This window comes from Vicugna pacos, chromosome X (genome assembly GCF_048564905.1).
Source record: "Vicugna pacos chromosome X, VicPac4, whole genome shotgun sequence".
Taxonomy (NCBI): Eukaryota; Metazoa; Chordata; class Mammalia; order Artiodactyla; family Camelidae; genus Vicugna; species Vicugna pacos.
Genome location: NC_133023.1, coordinates 55975520 through 55997244, shown reverse-complemented (window position 1 = coordinate 55997244; position 21725 = coordinate 55975520). Strand labels below are relative to the sequence as shown.

The 21725-nt window shown below is 36.1% G+C and overlaps 1 protein-coding gene and 1 long non-coding RNA gene across 4 annotated transcripts in view; one reads left to right on the top strand and one right to left on the bottom strand.

Annotated features, from left to right (window-relative positions):
* HDAC8 (histone deacetylase 8) overlaps nt 1-21725 on the top strand; it is a 209847-nt gene that overhangs the window by 84383 nt on the left and 103739 nt on the right. For all 3 annotated transcript variants that reach the window (XM_006218467.3, XM_072955825.1, XM_015251332.3), the window contains 2 exons: nt 2334-2506; nt 4916-5010. In XM_006218467.3, coding sequence (XP_006218529.1) covers nt 2334-2506; nt 4916-5010 — 268 coding nt within the window. The remainder of the gene's footprint in view (nt 1-2333; nt 2507-4915; nt 5011-21725) is intronic.
* Nucleotides 1-21725, bottom strand: part of LOC140691766 (uncharacterized) — a 302036-nt gene that overhangs the window by 212122 nt on the left and 68189 nt on the right. The gene's annotated exons all lie outside the window — the stretch shown is intronic.

The window sequence follows — 21725 nt, the reverse complement described above, 5'->3', positions numbered from 1 at the left end:
CCCCTGGCAACCACTAATCTGTTCTCCATCTCTATGATTGTTAATTTCTCAAATGATATATCAGTGGAATCATGCAGTACAGATTTAGAGACTGGCTTTATTCACCCAGCATCATTCCCTTGAGATCCATCCACATTTTTTTGCTCGTATCCATAGTTAACTTCTTTTCATTGATTAGTGATATTCCAATGGTATGGATGTACCGTTCACTTGTTTGTTTAACCATTCACTTGTTGAAATACATCTGACTTGTTTCCAGTTTAGCTTGTTACAAATAAAGCTGCTGTGAACAAGCTCCTCTATGCAAATAAGTCTTAATTTCTCTTGAATAAATGCCTAAGAATGCAATTTCTAGATTGTATGGTAGGTTTAGTTTTAGTTTTGACAGAAACCTCCAAACTCTTTTCCAGAGGGGCTCTACCATTTCACATTCTCATCTAAAAGGTGTCTGTGATCTAGTTTCTCCACATCCCCACCAGCAATTGATATTATCACTATTTTTCACTTCAACCGTTTTGATCGATGGCTCATTGTATTTCTCCTCATCTTTCAAGACCTGTCAAGAATTACTCTGTAGAGCCTTTTCTAACATCCCCTGGAAAACATGATTACTCCCGCCTTTGTGCCATCTCTGATACTTCATTTATCTTTGTGTTTTAATTATTTATTGACACGATCTGAGTCTTCCCCTCTGTTCTGAGCTATGTGAAGATAAGAGCTGTGCCATATTCATCTTTTTTTTTCCCCTGTGGCATCTGGTACAGCTGCACGCTGAACACACAGAGGGCACTCAGTAAATGCGTGCCAAGTGAGGGAAGGAATGAATGGAAAAAACGGTAGTCTTGCTTGTGCTCTCCCCCAATCCCCATTAAGTTATAAACCTTTTTAAAGCAGAGATCACGCCTTCGTCTGTGTCTCCCGGCAGCAGCTAATAGGGTGCTCTGTATGTGTAGCTGCTCAATAAATGTTGGCTAACCATTCAGGTGGCTTATCTTCCCTCTGCACCCAGGAGATAAGCGCATGAGAAAGAGAACAAGCCCAAGTAGTCCTGTATTAAGGATCATATGTCATAAGTTTTATAATATTCTTATAATCTCCACAATCACTCAATATTTGTCTGCATAGATGAGAAATAAAAACAAAACGGTCTTTTGAGTCAAAGAATGCCCCTGCAGCTGAATACTTTTCAATAGTTTCAATACCCTGGTTACATATGAATTGGGGAGGACGGCATTTTATATCCCTCAGTTCTTTGTGCAGTTTCAGAAGGATCTGGGATTTTTCCATTTTTGCTGCACTGGTGTAATTTGACATGTTGATTATGAAGGGGTCATTCACCCCAACATTTTTGATCACTTTTTGACTCTGCATTTTCTCAACTCTGAAGTATGTTAATTTGCACTTGTTTATATGTCTCTGGAAGAGTTACTCAAGCCCTCGAGAACTGGTGTGTGTTTTGTCTGGGAGCTAGATTGTAAGCCCCTCGAGAGCAGGGACCTTATAACTCCTAGGAATGCCTTCTGGACATTGTCAGTGTTCAGTTAATGATAATGCTGGGAGCCTGACTAAGGTCATCTGTCACACTGACAACTTCCTTTTCATCTCTAAGGCTCCAAACTGTCAAAAAAAAAAAAGGGCTGCTAGATTGATTCGATAGCATTGAATGATTCTGCCTCAGATTGTGTTCATTATTACCCACTATATTCTTTAGAATGCTTTCAGTTTTATAATTTGGGATCCACTGTTAATGGTTCCCTTCCCTATAATACCCTGGTTACGTACAAGTTGGGGAGGGCTGCATTTCATAACCCAGAAGTCCTTTAGCCTAATAAAAAGTAAGCGGATAACATCGGTGCTTTCAAAGCATGTGATTCTCTTCACTAGCCCTCATTGATAACTAGCTGATAAACTCCAAATATGTTGACAATCTTAAATTATCAGAAATAAGCCTTAATAATACCGTATTCAGGGTATTTGTCCTATTTTCACAGCTTATAAAGTTGGGGTAAATATATATACTATGTCCTGTGGCTGTTGATGTTAAATTAAGATGAATATTTAAAGGCAGTCTGCATTCTAAAACAGGAAAACAAATTCAGTCCTTGGTGAGGCTGGGGGAGTGATTTTTCCGTAAGTCAGGTTTACTACAGTATAATTCATATGCCGTCTGATTAACCCTTTGGAAATGGAAAGTCTGATGAGTCTGACAAGTTGGGGTTTTTCCCCTTCACTATTAGCTGATTCTACTATACCTCCAACTGCACACATCACCACTCCGAGTTCAAATTGACCTATCTTTTTCTGACATATTGTCTCCTTTCTCTTTTCTACAGTGTGCTAAAGGAGGTCTACATAGCCTTTAATCCAAAAGCAGTGGTCCTACAGCTGGGAGCTGATACAATAGCTGGGGATCCCATGTGCTCCTTTAACATGACTCCCGTGGGAATTGGCAAGTGTCTTAAGTACATCCTTCAGTGGCAACTGGCAACACTCATTTTGGGAGGAGGTGAGTACAAAGAAAGGTCACTAGGAGAACTTGTTGACCTTCCACCATGTTTTGTCCATTGATGCTGAGGAAAACTTGGCTTTCGTAGATTGACTAATACCAACCTACCTATGGTCCCAAAGCCTGAGTCAATGAATTCGGCCACCTTCACATTTCAGCATTGGGAAGTACTCTGACACACTTCTCTTCCTCAGCGTGGCATGTGCTTGACACCTTGGCACCCTGTAGTCTTAAGTTTCCATTCCTGAAGCAAAGATGCTTTGGTGACACCAGATCTCATTAAGAATGGAGGATATTAAACCCAGTGGACTTTGATCCATCTTCTCTCAGTATGGTTTTTGATTCCCACATCTTATCATCACCTTTTGGAAACATACCACTAAAATTCTAACCCTACTCACATATAAGTAGTAAACATACGAATTAATTGAATATCTAAGCTGAATTCAAGAGCAATTTCTCCCCCACTAAAAAAAAAAAAGCATGGATTTGTAACAATAAAGCAGAATTGAGAGATCTAAAGTGCCTCTTGTGCATTCCGTCTTCAGCGAGTACTGATGTTTTGTATTATTTAACCAATGAAAAGTGAGGTCTATTCAATAGAAGCATTTACACAGTTGTGAAAGGGACCTTTTACTACCTCAACTACCTCTGAAGATGTCTTGCTTAGAATCTTCTATCTGGCACAATTTTTATTTCGTTAGATGAATGGATTGGTGTGTGAAAATAACATGGTCAAGCAGACTGAGCTTAAAATGTATGTATTGTGGAACAGCAAATAGTTTGCTGTTTGTCAACCTCTTGTAAAAACCAAGTTACCCTAGAAGGATCAAAATTAAAGGTGCTTATAAGAGACAACCTCTAGAAAAGCTGGCAAGAAATGTATTAACTTCAACTCAGGGAAAAGATAAAATTGGTAAGTACTGCATGACATATTACTTTCCCTGATGGCACTAAAGACGGTGATTATGATACAAGTACAGCCAGCAAGAAGAAAAAAGCCCTTTCCACAATCCATATCTGTGTGAATCCAACTTTTGTTTGAGGCTACAGCCTTTACTTAGCATTTTTCAAAGCGTCTTTGCTTCTTCAGCCCCAAGTTTTGGCTCTTGAATATATGACTCTTCTTCTGCAATATGTGTATTCCTGAAAATACCTGTGCATGAATGGAATTTTTGCAAATCAAATCATATTGTGTATGCGCCAGAGAGAGCTTGCTACTTAAAACCTATAGTGACTCTTTTTGAAATCCAATACTCAAACCCAATAAGTTGATCTTATAAATTTAGATTTTTCCAAGGCAGGAGCATTTAAAGTAATACCTGTGCTATTTCACCTAAATTCTCCACCTCCAATAACACATAGACAATTAGCGGAGATGGCAATGTCCCCAAGCTTCAGTGGACCCCATCGAGGCCTAAAAGACACATTGCAGAAGCCCCAACATCCCTGACCTTTCAAGGAGTAGAAAAGCTTAAGAAAAGGGTGACCATATGCCTCAATTTATACATGTTACTCTGACGTGATTATTAATAGTGTCCCTTCTTACTCTTAAAAGTGCACCATTTGGGATGATAAATGATATGGTCACCCTCCCTAAAATAGACCAGGTTCTATTTCCTGCAGGCTGCATTGAGGTTAGGGAAATCATTCCATTTTATCCTTATACTCTTGGAATTTAGCTAAAGGCCAATGTTCTAATGCTTGCATGGCAGAACGCATCTATTCAGCACAAAAATATGCTGATTATTAGCCAGTATAATATGGCTGCCGGGTGACTGTGACAGGACCTGACGAGATGGGTCAGGGCGTCAATCAACAGTCCCTTCCTCATCTCATTCTCTTTGATCTCTGTCACTCAGCCTGTGTTTGGTGAGGAAAAGGAATGCTGATATTAAAAGAAGGAAGTCTGTTTCTGTCAGCATTTTCCTTTTCTCTTTCCTGAAGGTTTCCAGGACTCTGTCTGCCAATAGTTTAACATACAAATCACATCCAGCAGTCATTGTATAGAATTGGTGCCAAATTCATCACAGAACCCTTTGCTTGGAGTATGTTGCCTCAAGCGATCCGAGTTCCAGGGATCTCAATCTTACCGATGACTCTTGAGGGAATTAAGGAGCTTGGAGTCCTCAGGTGCATGCTTGTTCAGAGACGAGGGCCGCTTTAATCTTCGTGGGCCTTGGACTTCCCAGTTCCACCCTGTACATGGTGTGACTGGTCCCCTAAAGTCTGCCTACCAGATGGTTCAGAAATATCATAAAGAGGTGTTTAGGTGAAATTCTGCAAGTTGGAATTGTCTTCTTGGCCCTTTTATTAAAACCTTTTTTTCTCCTTCCTTACCCCTCCCCTTCCCTCTCCTGCTGTTTTGTGACTATTCTTTCCTAACTTCACAATTCTTGATGGAGACAGGAGGCTATAACCTTGCCAACACGGCTCGATGCTGGACATACTTGACCGGGGTCATCCTAGGGAAAACACTATCCTCTGAGATCCCGGATCATGAGGTAAGTAAGGCTCTGACAAGTCCTCTCTTCTTTAAGGGGAAGAGCTGAGTCATTCCACCTAATCAAAATCACGTCCTCACCACTCAATACCGTTTTGTTGAGAGACACTCCAATAACAATAACATACTGTCTTGGCAGAATAGTGGACTCTTGTTCCAAAATATCCAAGACCTTCTGCCTTTTTTTTTACAAGAGATCTCAAAGGCCAACCAACTTTAATTTCTCAATTAATTACAGAGACTGTGGGAAGGGGTCACCTGTTCACACAAAGAACTCTTTGGAATATGTGCGTATTTTCATCCCCTAGCCTCAAAAAAGAAGGGGCAGTTTTTGAAATGTATAAGCTGGGTCCTTCTCTATCTTTAAAAAGTCTTATAGGCAGTGTGTCACACCTATGTTCTTCAGTGGTAGTCCTGGTCTCTCAGTGTTCTTTGACTAATGTCAAATTTAACAAAACACATAATCACCACAAAGACAGGTCTGGTATTTTTCCAGTGATCAGTGAGTGGCATACAGAAGTTAGGGTAGGACCATCCAAAATGTGAAACATGTTATTTGAACCTTTGCCATGTTCTTTAGTCATATGAGATGGACTTTCCATTTTCCAAAGCTGTCTGTTCTAGTTTTCTCAAAACAGGTTTAATAGAAAGCTCTCTGAGCCCTGTGAGTGCGCTGATGATCCCTTATCTGAAGGTGTACCCCTTCTCTTCCCATCACTCCCTGCCGACACCTGGCAGGAAGCCCGTTATCACAGATCAGGATGTGTAGCTGCAGGACTTAGAGTGTGTGACTTATAATAATGCATCAGTGACTGCAGCCCCACCTTCTCAAGCCATTTCCCAAGGAGTGGAGATGGTATTTGGGCTATAACATTTTGATTCCTGCAAGATGCAAAATGTACCCTCGGGAGCATTATGCTTTTTCAAGTTACTATTATTTTTTAAAAATTAGAAACAACTTAAACTAATTTCCTTCCAATTTTCTCCAGAGCACAGATGAGGTATAATATGTATCTCAGAAAAACCACTCAATGTGTCTAGAATACAAATAGAAGGCACACTGTAATTTGAGACAATTTGCTGGTGTCAGGGTTAATAGAAGTTTCTTTTCTTGACTTGACTTACCTCTATTCAGTATTTGGAAGCTTTATGAAATATAAAGGTAAGCGAACAAATTACATTTGTGAACAAATATAATCGCTGTTATTGCTGTGGGAATATCTCAGATTGCATTGTAATTTAAAGCACTGAGACTTTAAAAACTGATCAAGTTATGTCAAAAGTAGTTTTAAGCTGTAGGAGGCTGAATTGAGAACGAGTGTTCTGTTCCTAGGAAACAATGCAAATCTATAGATTTGTCTATGTTAAAAGGTTGGTAACATCTTAATAAAGATGAATAGTTCCTCTGGTACCTGGAGAAGCTAAGTGCCTGGCTGGATGTGGACTTGACCTTCTAGATAGACATGTCCTATCTTTATAGTGATGTAGTCTGCTGGATTAAATGAGATATAACGAATGTCAAACACCTAACACACAGTTCTTGGCAGACAGTTGGCATTTTTGAAATGCAGATTTTCTCCTTCCCCTTTGTATGCACCTAACAACTTCTTATACCCAGCCATTTATGACTTTGTCATTCATAAATTTGCCCAAACTCTTTTTGAATCCCTTCTGTCATAGCCTTCTGGTCTAAGAGATGTGAGTCATCCAAGAGGGAACAAAGAAGAAAATTGAAATGACAGTGTTCCAGGTACAATAAGATAACATTTTAATGAAAATTGCCAAAAATAGCCCACACAGTGTGAAGCCATATATAAGTTACGTGCCACAATACACAGTTGCCCACAAATACCCTTGCGGTCCTCAGTAATCAGATCAACAGATGGTAGCTCAAAAAAAATGTACTGAGCACCCGTTGTGTGCCAGGCACTATGCTATAGGTGTCTTAGAAGATACAGAAACACCAAGACCTCATCCCCTACCCCAAGCAGCCTAGGATAAATGGGGGTATAAAGGCTGGGGAGATATGTAGATACACAGGTAATTACATTACAGAGCAGAAATGAGAACCCCAGAACTGTAGGAACAATGGTTGTGGGGATGTACATCAAATAAAAAGGGGATACAAAGAAGTATACAAAATACCCTGCCCTCCACGAGCTGAAAATACAATTAAGAAATCTAATCGGTGAAAAGGTCAGGAGAGTGCAGCAGGCAGCCACAGTCTGGCTCACGCCCTCACTGTCTTCCTTCTCAGTCTCGGGCTTTTGTTCTGCTGTCTCCTAGGATAATAATCCTCCTCCTCTGGATGCCCTTTCCCCACCTCACTACTGTCTTCCTAGGTCCAGTTTAAAACCCTATGCCTTTAAAACATCCCTTACCTAAGTATACCAAGACTCTTTCAAGGCCCTTTCAGCTCTTCCTTCACGTTCATTTGTTCCTTCATTCATTTAACAAATTTTCATTGGGCCCCTACTTCTTGCCAGGCCCTATTCAGACCTGGATTCAGAGACACAGAAACTAACAAGATAAACCCAGTGCTCTCAAAAAATCTCAACATCTAATAAAGGCAACAGGACAAAGTGCTCAAACCCAGGACAGATGAGGAGCATAGAGGAAAGGTTTCACCAAGGCTTTCAACTGAATATTGGAGGTTGATTGGGAGTTGGTCAGATGAAGAAGAGGGAAAGGCATTCTGGAGAGAGGGAATAGAGGCTAGGAAGGATCCAGTGCCTCCTGGGACAAGTGAGAAGTTTAATATAGTAGTAGAACATAGGGTTTATGAGAAAAAGTGGGAAGGCTTAAGGCTTGAATGGAAATTAGAGCCAGATTATGAAGAGCCTTGAATGCTACACTAAAGAACTTACACTTTTTTTCCTGTGAAAACATGAGCTTTGGTTTTTCGAAAGCACACTTGGTAGAGCATAGAAGATAGACTGCAAAAGGGGGAGAGCTGAGAAAGGCAAACCTGTTAAGAGGTTGAAGGACACTCCTGTAACCTCACGTCTGTAGCAATTCATTTGGTCATCTGTGTTTTTGATTGCCTGCCTTCCCCCTCAGTGCTTATCAGAGTGTTAGCCACCCACCTCGCTGATATTCATTCATTGAATGAACAACTGCACAAATGAGTGTTTGAATAATAAGTATCTCAACATTCACAGTAGAAAACTTGTATTTTTAAGATGGAAGTATTGGAAGCATAATCTATCCTTTTTCTGGAAACAATTTAACCCCAGTAGCAATTGCCTATTCTTTGCAAGAAGTACCAGATATCCCAGCCTTAGGAAATAGATGTACCCATGGGGAAACATAAGATCTCCAATGAAAGGAAGAGAGTTGGGAAGGCAAATAAATGAAGTGATTAGTGGTGAGATTTCAGTCATAACCCTCATGAGATACAAAACCAGTCATGCCCTAAAGCCATTGATCAGGGAGTTAGTTCCAGGCCAGGAATTGGAGAGCCAGGTTGGCCAGCCAGGCGTGGAATAAGGAGGCAATCCCAGCTGGAAGAAGAGTTGGGCCCAGTTGGGAAAGCTGAGAGGAATGGAACCCATCCATATGACTGGCCCGAGTATCTTCACCATAGGGAAGGCCCAAAGGTAACATGGGGTCCCCTAAAAAAGCCCAGTATGTGGCTAATTTAGCAAATCATCCACTCTGTGTAATAAGGCTTATGGACTACTACAGATAAGAATGTTCTGTAATCCAGTAATACTATTTGGATCCTATGACCTAGGATAGAGTAAGACAGTTACAAGATACCATGTATTCATACACACACACACACACACACACACACACACACACACGCACGCACAGAGATATATGAGCTATGTGTACATACCTGAATCATAAAGTAGGTTTATGAACAGTATTTGGTGAACCAAAAACATTTATTTAACCAGACTCCTTTTGACGTACTGGTTAGATAACTTATGCCCCATTCATATGAGGGAATATATGTAACCACTGAAAAGAATTAAGTTGATTTATCTACAAGTGTATGTTACTAATGCAAAACAGTCTTGCATTGCAGTCTATAGATTGCACGGAATCCATAGATTGATTTGGGGAAACATAACATCTTAACAATATTTACCTTTCGATACATGAATTTGGTATATTTTTCCATTTGCTTCAGTCTTTAATTTCAAAGTTTAATTTATACTTTTCAGTGAACAGGTCTTACACAAATTTTGTTAAACTTATCCCTAAGTATTTCATGACTTTGATGTTATTATAAATGGTATTTTAAATTTCAGTTTCCAATTGTTTGTTGCTAGAACATAGAAATACAAATATAATTGACTTTTTAATATATATCTTAAATAATATAACATTGCTAAACATTAGCTCTAGTAGCTTTTTTGTAGATTCCTTAGCATGTTCCATGTATACAAACATGTCATCTGTGAATAAAGAGAGTTTTACTTATCCCTTTACAATCTTCATGCCTTTTATTTCTTTTTTCTGGCTTTATTACACTGGTTGGGACCTCCAATGCAATTCTGAATGCAAGTGGTGGGAATGAACATATTTGTCTTATTCCCAATCACTGGGGGAAAGTACTTAATCTTTCACTATGAAGTGTGAGGTTAGCTGTAGGGTTTTCTTTAATGTCCTTTATTAGGTTGAGGAAGTTCCCTCCTATTTCTAATTTACTGAGAATTTTCCTCACAAATGAGTGTTGAATTTTGTCAAATGCCTTTTCATCTGGTGAAATGATCGTGTGATATCCTCTTATTCTGTTAATAGAATAAATTGCACTAATTGTTGCTTTTTTTAAATCTTAAACTAACCTAACATTCCTGGGATAAACCCTACTTAGTCATGATATATTATCCTTTTTATATATTGCTGGATACAGTTTGTTGAAATTTTGTCAAGGATTTTGTATCTATGTTGATGAGGAATGTTGATCTGTTTTTTTTTCTTGTAATGTCTTTGGTTTTGATATCAGGGCATTACTGATTTTATAAAATGACTTATGAAGTATTCCCAAGTCCTTGTTTTCTGAAAGAGTTTATGTAAAATTGATACTGTGTCTTACTTAAATGTTTGATAGACTTCACCAGTGAAAACGTTTGAGCCTGGAGTTTTCTTTGTAAGAAGGTTTTAAATTATGAATTCTATTTCTTTAATAGTTATATGGCTATTCAGATTTTCTATTTCTTCTTGCTCCCATGTTGATAGTTTGTCCTCAAGGAATTTGTCCATTCACTCATAATAGTCCCTTATTATTGTTTTAAAGTCTGTAGGAGCTATAGTGATATCCCCTTTCATTCCTAGTACTGCTAATTTCTTCCCTTTTTTCTTGATCATTATAGTTCATGGTTTATCAGATTTATTGAACTGTTTTTTTTTCAAAGAACCAGCTTTTAGTCTCATTGACTTTATTTTTCTCTTTTCTATTTCATTATTTCTGCTCATATCTTTGTTATGTCCTTCCTTCTACTTACTTTGTATTGATTTTTAGTTCTTGTCTAGTTTCTTATAGTAGAAACTTAGTTCATTGATTTCAAGCCTTTCTTCTTTTTTAATAGAAGCATTTTATACTGCAAATTTGCATCTAAGCTGTGCTTTAGCTCCTTCCCACAAATTTTGGTATATTCTCTTCATTTTCATTTGGTTCAAAATTGTTTCTAATTCTTTTCTTTGGCTGATGGGTTATTTATATGAGTGGGTTTTTTAAATTTTCTTTCCAAGTATTTGAGGATTTTCCAGATATTTTTCTATTTATAGTAATTTTAACTCAGTTTTCTTGTGCTCAGAGAACATACTTTGCATGATTTCAGTCCTTTTGTATTTATTGAAATTTGTTTCATGGTCCAGCACATGGTCTGTGTTGGTGAATGTGTCATGCAGTTTGCAAAGAATATGCATTTTGCTGTTATTGGATAGCATTTTCTATCACTATCAATTAGGTCAAGTCGGTTGAGAGTGTTGTTTTACGTCTTCTGTATCCCTACTGATTTTTTTGTCTGCTTGTTCTGTCAATTACTGAGAGAGCTGAAATCTCAAGCATGATTTTGGATTTGGCTATATTTCCTTTTAGTTGCTTCAGTTTTGGCTTTATGCATTTTTGAAGCTTTGTTATTAAATGTATACACACTTAGGATTGTTATATCTTCTTGATGAATTGACCCTTTTATTGTTATGAAATCTCCCTTTTTATTTCTGGTAATATTCCTTGTTCTAAAGTCTACCTTGTCTGATTTTAATATTGTCATACCTGTTTCTTTATGATTATTATTTGTGTGGTATATCTTTTTCTGTCCTTTTACTTTTAACTTATTTATGTCTTCGTATTTAACTTGGATTCCTTGTAGACAGCATATAGTTGGGACATGATTTTTTTTTTATTCAGTCTGACAATCTCTGCCTTTTAGTTGAGGTGCCCAGACCACTTATGTTTAAATAAATTATTTATATGTTCAGGTTTCAGTTCATCTTCTATTTTCTATTTGTCCCATCTGCTGTTTGTTTCTTACTTTCTATTTTCCTGCTTTCTTTTGAAATAAATGAATAATTTTTTAGGATTCCATTTATCTTCTTTATTTGCTTACTAGCTATAACTCTTGGTTTTAAAATTTTTATGGTTGCTCTGGGGGTTACAGTATGCATTTTTGGCTTTTCATGGCCTACCTTCAAATAGTATTACACTACTTCATGTGTAATATAGCACCTTTATGACAGTATTCTTTCATTTTTGCCTTTTCCTTCCACGTGCTATTGTAGTCATATATTTTACTTTTGCATATGTTATAAACCCCATGATGTGTTGTTATTATCTTCTTTAAACCATCTATTATATATTTTTAATTTTAAAAATATTTACTGCCCCATTTAAAATAAGAATAATAATTCCAGTACATGTCAGCACAAATAGCATGTTGTGATTTTAAAAAACCCTGCATTTTCCAAGACAAAAAGAAATTTCATGGGAAGAATTGCAATGCTATACATTTTTACACATCTCTATTACATCTGGCTAAATAGATGACAGCTGACTTCTCATACCTGCTTGTACATTCAATGTGTTTTGATACTATTTTTGTTAAAGCATATGAAGAAAATCTAGCTTCACATAGATCTGTAGATGGAAAAGGGAAGGGTATTTTTAATAACCTTTACGAGTTATTATGGATAGTCTTCTTTGATACTACACAAAAACTCTACAAATGGTCGTTTCTTAAAGGTTAATGCTGTGGAATCTGAAAACATATCAATGTACTTTTTATGTACTGTTACATTTAAAATTCATTGGTCATCTTGTACTTTGAAGGGATACTTGACCTATCTTATACATATTGATTACTTGGAAAATATTGTTCACTAAGTTATGCAAATATTATAAATGTTGAAATATTTTATGCAGTATCAGAAAATCACATTAACTGACATCAATGCTGATCTCATTGGAACAAAGCTTATGTTTTGGGAAGCTGTCAGGCTTACAGTAGCAGAATGCAGTTTTTCAAAATTCTGATTTTCATTCAAAAATGTATGTATTCTCATAGCAGCAAATAATGTCAGTTGTTTAACCTAAAGCGATAGGCTCACTTCATTTTTGAGAAAATATCTGCCAACCACCCAAGTATTTAATCATGGCTTTTCTAACAGTTGTTCTTTCAAGAAAAAATGTGCTTTTCCTCAAGACAACCACCATAGTATAGTTTATAACAAAATACCTCTATTTTGTCACACAGAATATTAAATCCAGGATCAAGTTTTGATCATTTTTAATGCTTCACCAAGGCCATTCATAAGTGAAATTGTATTTTTTTTTGGCTCTGAGTACATGGAAATACAACATACAGTAACTGCTGGTAAACTTTGGTGCTACTGCCTTAATTTATCCAGTGGTGCCAGTAGTCTTACCCACCATTGCTTTTGCACATCCATGCAAAAATAAAGTGGGTCTGGGATAAACTTTATTTATTTATTTATATTTATATGCCATTTGTACCATAAACATTATATATATATATATATATATATATATATATATATATAAAATATAAAATATATAAATTGCTCTAAAAGAAATAATGTGATTCAAACAAGTTATTGAGCACTTTCAATATTTTAGTACCACTGGTGATTGTTGCCAACCATTCACATAAAAATGGTCTTCTTCAAAGATTAGTTAGTGCTGCTACCATATGACTACAGGTAAAACAGCAAGTCTAGCCACATTTGTAGCCTTGTCTTTTTTTAAGGTTAAAGCGCAATTCTGCAAATGAGATAATTGTCTTCCGCTGAAAGCTAATGAAAGAAATCAGAGAAGATCTAAAGAAATTAAGAAATACTCTATATGAATGGAGTTGAGAGTCAATATTGTAAATATGCCACCTATAGGGGAAAAAAATATCATCTAAGAAGAAAACCTAAAGAAGAAAATACTAAATCAAAAGGTAGACCCAGCACAGTTGAAGGGTACAAGATCAATATAAAAATCAACTATATTTCTATATACTAGCAGTGAATAAATGGAAATAGAAATCAGTGTTAAGAGAATAAAAGGACAAGCCACAGATTAGGGTAAAATACTTACAAATAACATATCTGATTAAAAAAAGAAGTTCTATTCAGAATACATCAATAACTCTCAGATGCAATATTAGGACAATAAGCAATCCAATAAAAAGTAAACAAAAGAATAAACAACTACATCTTCAGGTTTAGAGCTAAATGTTTAAAGAAACAAGTTATGTGCCATTGTAAAGAGGCAGTGCTATGAGTTATTTTACTGACTTTTCATCCAGTGGGCATTAAGCAGTGTCAACTGTCTAAGTCTTCACTAGTCTCTGAGCTATTGTGTGCATTTCTCCAGCCCATGCAGTGCAATAACTTACACATAAGATGCTCCAGTGACTTTTTCATTTCTAGTATGAAAATCTCTAACAAACAATTTTTGCTTTTTAGTAAGCTCATCATGTCTACACTTAAATACTCAATTTCTTTCCCTTTAACTATGAATGAATGGTCTGAAAATGATGCCACAATTTAAATAGTGAATTATTTTGAAACTATATGAAAATATTCTGTAGATAAGACACTATAAGGTAAATTAATGACATATAAAGATAATTTTAATCATTTTTTCATTTATTGCTTATAATTTCACCCCATGTTTTTGAAGTAAGTGTCTTCCTTCCATGAGTCAGAGAGATCTCACCAATACCTCAGCTTCATCTTTTTCACGTTCTTTAAACTTAGATGTTGCAACTCTGGTTTAACAAAGCAAGTCTTTTAATCTCCCTTTATTAAGCCAGCCATCCATATTCTTGTTATGTTTCTATCTAAGTGGAATTAGAAGTCTGGGATTTCAAAATAATGATTTACTAAACAAACATAAAGTTATAGAGATTATAGTAGATATGACTAAGGATACCTTTTCCATGACCCTCTTGTGGTTAGGGAGTACAGGAACTGGTCATGGTGCCAGAACTTCAGAGAAGAGAACTGAAGAGCTTAAATGAAGAGATAGAAGAAAAGACCCAGAGACCTACTAGGCAGGAGGTCTCATGGTAGGGGTACCCGCTGTATGGGCCCCAGCAGGAGGTGCAGGGAGACTAGATAGCTACTCATACCAACCAAGGGATACAGTGCTCAGACTAGAATGTACCTATTAGCAGCTCTGGACCACACCTCCTATACCCCGAGCTGGGCTGTGCCACCTTTTGGCTGGACGTTGTTGATCCATTTATTCTGCCATCAGGCTGACAGCCTTCCTCACTGCTCCATGGTCTTCAATGGCTCTCCTTTGCAGTCAGCATATATACAACCACCACTGCACCTATTGCTCCCAGCATTGCCCTAAACTGTCATTTAAAGAAATTTAAAGATGAGTGAAAAACCATCTTTTATATTTACCCTTTCTAGCACTTTTCAATCCTTTGTGTAGATCCAGGTTTCCATCTAGTAAAAGTTACGTTCTACCTAAGGAACTACCGTTAATTTTTCTTATGGTATAGGTCTGCTAGCAACAAATTCTTTCAGTTTTTGTTTGAAAAGCCTTTATTTTGTCTTTGTTTTTGAAAGATATTTTCACTGGGTATAGAGTTCTAAGCTGATACTTTGTTTTCTTTCAGAACTTTGAAGATACCACTACATTGTTTTCTTACTTGCACATTTCCTCATGAGAAGTCTTTAATCATTCTTTGCTTTATTCCTTTGCATAATATGTGCTTTTTTTCCCCCTGGCTGCTTTTAACTTTTCTCTGTGTGATTAGTTTTCAGCAGCTTGATTAGTTTGCCCTGCGGTGGTTTTCTTTATGTTTATCCTTTTTGGCATTCTTTGAGCTTCTAGGACCTGAGGGTTTATAGTTTTCATCAAATTCAGAAATATTTCAGCTATCATTTATTTTCTGTCTTTTCTTTTTCTCCTCTACTTCTGTGACTCCAATTAAACCTGTTAGATCAATTTTATTGTCCAACAGGTCACTGCAACCCTATTTTACCTTTTTTTTTAATCAGTCTTTTATTTCTCTTTGTGATTCTCTGCAATTTTGTAGAGTTTTTATTGCTTTGCCTTCAAATTCATTGATCTTTTCTTCTGCTGTTAATCCCATTCAGTGAAAATTTCTTTAAATATTGTATTTTTCATCTCTAGAATTTTTACTTTTAAGAATACTTTCCAAAAAAACATTTTAAATGATAACCAGGAAAAAATGTTTTGCCATTTCTCTCCTCATTGTGTTCATATTTTCTTTACATCCTTAAACATATATAGCACATTTATAATAGTTGTCTTCAGGTCCTCGTCTAGTCATTCATTATCTCTGACATTTCTCAGTCTGTTTCTGATGACTGATTTTCTCTGGGTTTTAGATCACATTTTCCTGCTTCCTTGTGTGTTTAGTAATTTTTAAATTGGATATCTAACATCATGAATTTTGCATTGTTGAGTGCTGGGTTTTTTGTATTAATTTAGAGATTTGTATTGTTTTCTGATAGACAAGTCCTTGTGGATCAGTTTGATCCTTTTGAGGTTTGACTATAAGCACACTTATAGTGAATCTTGAGTAGCCTTTACTCTAGGACTAGTTTAGCCCATTTTGAAGGCACTGCTCCTCTGGAGTCTCTACTTAGGCCCCATGTATTCATTACGGTCTCTCCACTTTGGCACTGTGTGAAGTCTAGGAAGTGTTAATTTTACATCTCCTTAGCAATTGTCTCCCTGAAAGTTTTTCTGGACTGTCTTTGTGAAGTTTTCATATTGGTATTCATCAAAAGACTCAAGGGGACCTCTATGTGCATTTCTGTTACTCTTTTTTTGACTTAGCTCCATGCCCACAATTTCTAACTGCTTTGACCTTTCTGAACTACAATCTCTGTCTTTACTTGGAGATTGCTAGGCTCTGTTTGGTTCCCACCCCTCTATCATAGTCCAGGGATTACGTCCAGGCAGAAAGCTGTGGTGATGGTAGGGCTCACCTCATTTGTATCCCTTTTCTCTCAGATCAGTATCTTGTGTTGCATATTGCTCAATTTCTAAAAATACGTGTTTCATATATTTTGTTAATTTTCCACTTATTTCTGAAGAAACAGTAATTCTATATCCTCCTCTCCCTCCATAGCCAGAAGCAGAATCCCTTTACTTATCTGCTCTCAATTTTTTTCTGCCTTCATTTTTGAATGATCTTTTTGCTAGATATAAAATTCTAGATTGGCAGTTCTTATTTTCTTCTGGCCTCCATTGTTTCTGATGGAAAGTCAGTCTTATCATTGTTTCTCTTCCATTGTATAATATGCCTTATTTCTTTGGCTGTCTTTATAAATTTATCTTTGGTTTTCAGAATTTTGACCATGATGTGCTTGAGTGGTTTTGTCTGTATTTATCCTGTTTGGGATTCCCTGAGTTCCTGGATCTGTGGGTTGCAGTTTTGCATATAATTTGGAAAATTATCAGCTGGTATTTCTTCACTGTTTTTTCCCCTGTTCTCTCTCTCCTGTCTTTCTGGGACACCAGTTTCATATGTGTTGGATTGATTGATACTGTCCTACAAGTCACTGAAATGCTCATTTTTCTTCCAGTATTTTATCTCTATGCTTCAATTTGCTTGATTTCCACTGATCTATCTTCAAGTTTACTAATTCCTTATTCTTTAATATTCAATCTGCTATTAATCCCATCCAGTGAATTTTTTATCCCATCTCATCCAATGTTTTTTTTTTAAACTTCTTCATTTTGAAATGGTTTTAAACATTTTTTTAAACATTTTTAAACATTTTGAAATGGTTTTATATCCACAAACAATTGCAAAAATAGTACAGTGAGGTCCCATGTACCCTTCACTCAGTTTTTCCTAATGGTAACATCTTATATATCTATAGTATAATCTCAAAACCAGGAAATTGACATTGATACAATCCAAACACCTTATTCAGATTTCACCAGTTTTATATGCATTAACTCATGCGTGTGTGTGTTTAGTCCTTTGCAACTTTATCATATGTATAGATTGATGTAACCACTATCACAGTCAGGATACAGAACTATTCCATCACAAAGACCTCCCTTGTGCTACTCCTTTATAACCACAGCTACCTCCTTCTTTCTCCCTCCCCCATTTCTAATCCCTGAAGCCACTAATCCTCATGTCCATAGCTTTTTTCATTTAGAGAATGTGATAAATGAAATTACGTAGTATGTGATCTTTTGAGATTGGCTTTTTCACTTAGAATAATCCCTTGAGATCTGTCCAAGTGGTTTCATGAATAAATAACTCATTCCCTTTTATTGCTGAATACTATTCCATGGTTTAGATATACCATAGTTGTTTAACCATTATTTATTGAAGAACATCTGCATTGTTTCCAAATTTGGCTATGAAAATTAAAGATTCGTGTATAGTTGTTTGAATGTAATTTTTCATATCTCTGGGATCAATGCCCAGGAATGCAATTTCTGGATCATATGGTATGTATAGGCTTGCTTCTTTAAGAAACTTACTCTCATGCTTGCTTTTTATTACTATTTACACAGTATATATTTCCCCATCATTTTTATTTCAGTTTCTCTATATCACTATATTTGAAGTGACTTTCTTGTAGACAGGATATTACTGGGTCATGTTTTTTAATCAATTCTGCCAATCTTTGTCTTTTAGTTGGTGTGATTAGATTATTTGCCTTTAATGTAGTTATTGATATGTTAGGGCTTAAATCTGCCAGTTTATTATTTGTTTTCTCTGTGTTGCCTGTTTTTCCCTCCTGTCTGCCTGTGAATTACTTGAACATCTTTTAATGTCACTTTTATTTCTCTATAGTGTTTTTGAGTGTTTTTGTATAGATTTTTTATTTATCGCTTTAGGTATTATCTATAACTTACTACAGTCTATTGGTATCAACATTTTGCCACTTTGAGTGAGATATGGAAACCTTACCTGCCTTTACGTTCCTTTACCTTCCTCTCTAATATAATATCTTAAATTTTCCTCTGCATACATTGAGAACCACATCAGACAGTTTTATAGCTTTTATTTCAATCATCAAACATAATTTTTAAAACTCAAGATGAGAAGGAAAGTCTGCTTTATTTACTCACATTTTTATTCTTTCTGTTGTCCTTCTTCCCTTGATTCTCTAAGATTTTGTCTTTTATCATTTCCTTTCTTTCTGAAGAACTCCCTTTAGCCATTCTTTTAGGGCATGTCAGATGAAGACAAATTCTTTTTATTTTCCTTTATCTGAGAATGTCTTGATTTCTCTTTCACTCCTGAAGGATATTTTCACTAGCTATAGAATTCTGAGTTGGCAAGTCTTTTCTTTCAGCTCTTAAAAAAAGGGCCTTTTCCTTCTGGCCTCCATGGTTACTGATGAGAAATCCACTGTTGTTTGAGTCATTGTTCCCATATCGGTAGGAATGTAAAATGATGTTTCATTTCTCTCTGCTTTCAAGGTCTTGGTTTTGATTTTGGTTTTGTTGTTGTTGTTGTTGTTGTTATTGTTTGTTTATCCTTCAGATATTTGTTTGTGATGTGACTTGGAATGGATTCCTTTGGGTTTAGCCTGTTTGAATTCACTCAGTTTCTTGAATCTGTAGGATTATATCTTTCACCAAACGTGAGGACATTTCGGCCATTATTTCTTTGAATATCTTTTAAATGCCACCTTCTTTTTCTTCACCTCCTGGAAGTCTGATGACACAAATGTTTGATCTTTTGTTCTTGTCCAACAGAACCCTAAGTCTCTGTTCATTATTTTTCAGTCTATTATCTCTCTCTCTGTTGTTCAGATTGGGTAATTTCTATTGTTTTACTTTCAAATTCACAGATTCCTTTCTCTGTCATCTCCATTTTCTATTAAACCCATCCAATAAATTTTTTTTGGTTTTGGTTTTGGTTACTGTATTTTTCAGTACCAAAATTTCCATTCTTTATGTTTTCTGTTTCTTTGTTGTTACTTTCTATTTTTTCATTTTGTTTCTAGCATGCTTCTGAATGCTTCTAATTGCTTCTGAAACATTATGATGGCTGTCTTAAAATCCTTATCAGGTCATTCTTACATGTGTCATCTTGGTGTTAACATCTATTGACTGTCTTTTCTCATTCAATTGAGACTTTCTTGATTCTTGGTATGATGAGTGAAATTTTATTTGATCCTGGAGATTTTGTTTCTTATATTATGAGACTCTGGGAACTCTGAACTCTATGCTCTGAATTCTCAGGCTATAAAGCCTGCAGCTTTCTGCTTCAGCTCTACCACATACCACACAAAATATATGTAACTAATGGGTCTTACCCAGCATAGTTCCCTTCTTTAAAAAGTTGAATTCCCTCTGGTTTCTGCCTGGTTTTGGATGCTCTCTAATACCTTCAACTTACCATGATGGTTACTCTGATTGAAGCTGCTCTATCATTACAGAATCCAGAAATTAGGACTTACTTTTCATTGTGTATCTTTTGGTACCTTTTGAAGTTTTTACCATGTATGTATGACTTCTTTAGAAATGTAAATAAGTATTCAAATTAAAACCTAAAAATTAAATAAACTTATTTATCAGATAGACCTACTTTCATTGACCAGCTCCAGGGAGTGATCATACTAACAATACATACTAGACAAGTTGAGCAAATTATTTGTCTGTGCCTCAGTTTCCTCACCTATAAAATGGGGATTATTGGCCATTTCTCTCATTCTCTTATCTTTGGAGATGGCCTGAACTCTGTCTATGGAATGTGTACCTACTTTTACTTTAACCTGAGCACCCAACCCCCACACCTTGTTGCCTTTCTCTCACCTTTTAAAACAGCCTGCACTCTATGTAATATGTATCTGTCTAAATAAAACTACCTTTACTCAAAAAAATAAAATAAAATAGGGATTATTGTGAGGATTAAATGTATTGGTCTAGATAAAATGCTTAGAACAGTGACTGGTATTTATAAGTGATGTGTATAAATATATTACTAATATATAATATATAAACAATATAAAGTAAATTTTAGATATTATTATTGTTAATGTCAGAACTATTGGTAAGCTTCACAAGCAGAGACATGTTTCTTCTTAGTTCCTAAATGCTGAGAATTTGGTACTCAGTAAGTGCCAAATAAATGTTTAAAAAAACCAAGAAACTGAATACGGTGCTACCGTTTTTGATGCTATATGGATTTAGCCTAACAGCCCTTGCTGACACAGAGCTCATGGAACAAAATATTAAAAACCTATCTAAATGAAATATTTTTATTTCATGTCAACAAATGTGAGTATGAGTTAAGACAAATACTAGAAATTTTATATTTGCGTTTTATACTTAGATAAGGTCATAGTACTAGGCATTCAGCAAACTATCCTTCTATTGCAGAAAAGTTTCGTAGAGGTAGAATCTGGGAACAGTCTGAATGAGAAAAGAACTTAACATTTAGTAGTGACCAGTTATAACTCATGTAAGTATATCCATATGCTAGGCCCTTTATGTATATTATCTCATTTATGTCTCTTAGCCACCCTGGGAGGCAAACATTATCCCCCTATGAGAAAAATAAGGCTCACCAAGTAACTTGGCTAGGATCAGCTAATAAAACAGCAGAGCCAAGACTGAATCTCAAATTTTTCAGATTTTGGGCTTATCCATCTTCTCTACTTTCAAGGATGAGAGCCAGGGTTTTATTAAAAAGAATACAAGGGAGAAAAATAAACATTGATTAAACATCTACTTCTGAACAGACAGTATGCCACATGCATTATTTCATTTAGTTTTCAAAGCCTTATTTTATTCAATCCTCACAATAACCTTATGAGAAGGAAGCAAACTAAGATTTATTGAGCACCTGCTGCGAGCCTAACACTTACTTTAGCAGGGCTTAAATAAAGGACCTCACATGGTCTTCTAACAGCCCAGGGAAACCTGTATTGCCCCCAAACTAGGAAGAAAGCAGACTGAGCTTGCACCACATTTACCTGCCTCCCAAGGCAGCTCTGAAAGACACCCCTCCAGGATACATATTTCTAAGTATTTTGCAGAACTAATATTCTACAAAACATGACCTTTTTTTAAAGCACAGTCCAGACAACACAAAGGTGTTTCCATACCAGTGGCTTTTTCATCTTTTGGTGGTCATGGACCCTTTTGAGAATCTGATGGCCCCTCCTCCCAGATAAATGCTTACAATTACACAATTTTGGATACAATTTCAGAGCATTCAGCAATTTCTGACAGTCCATCAATGAACTCTTTTGTTTAAAACAAACAAACAGAAACCT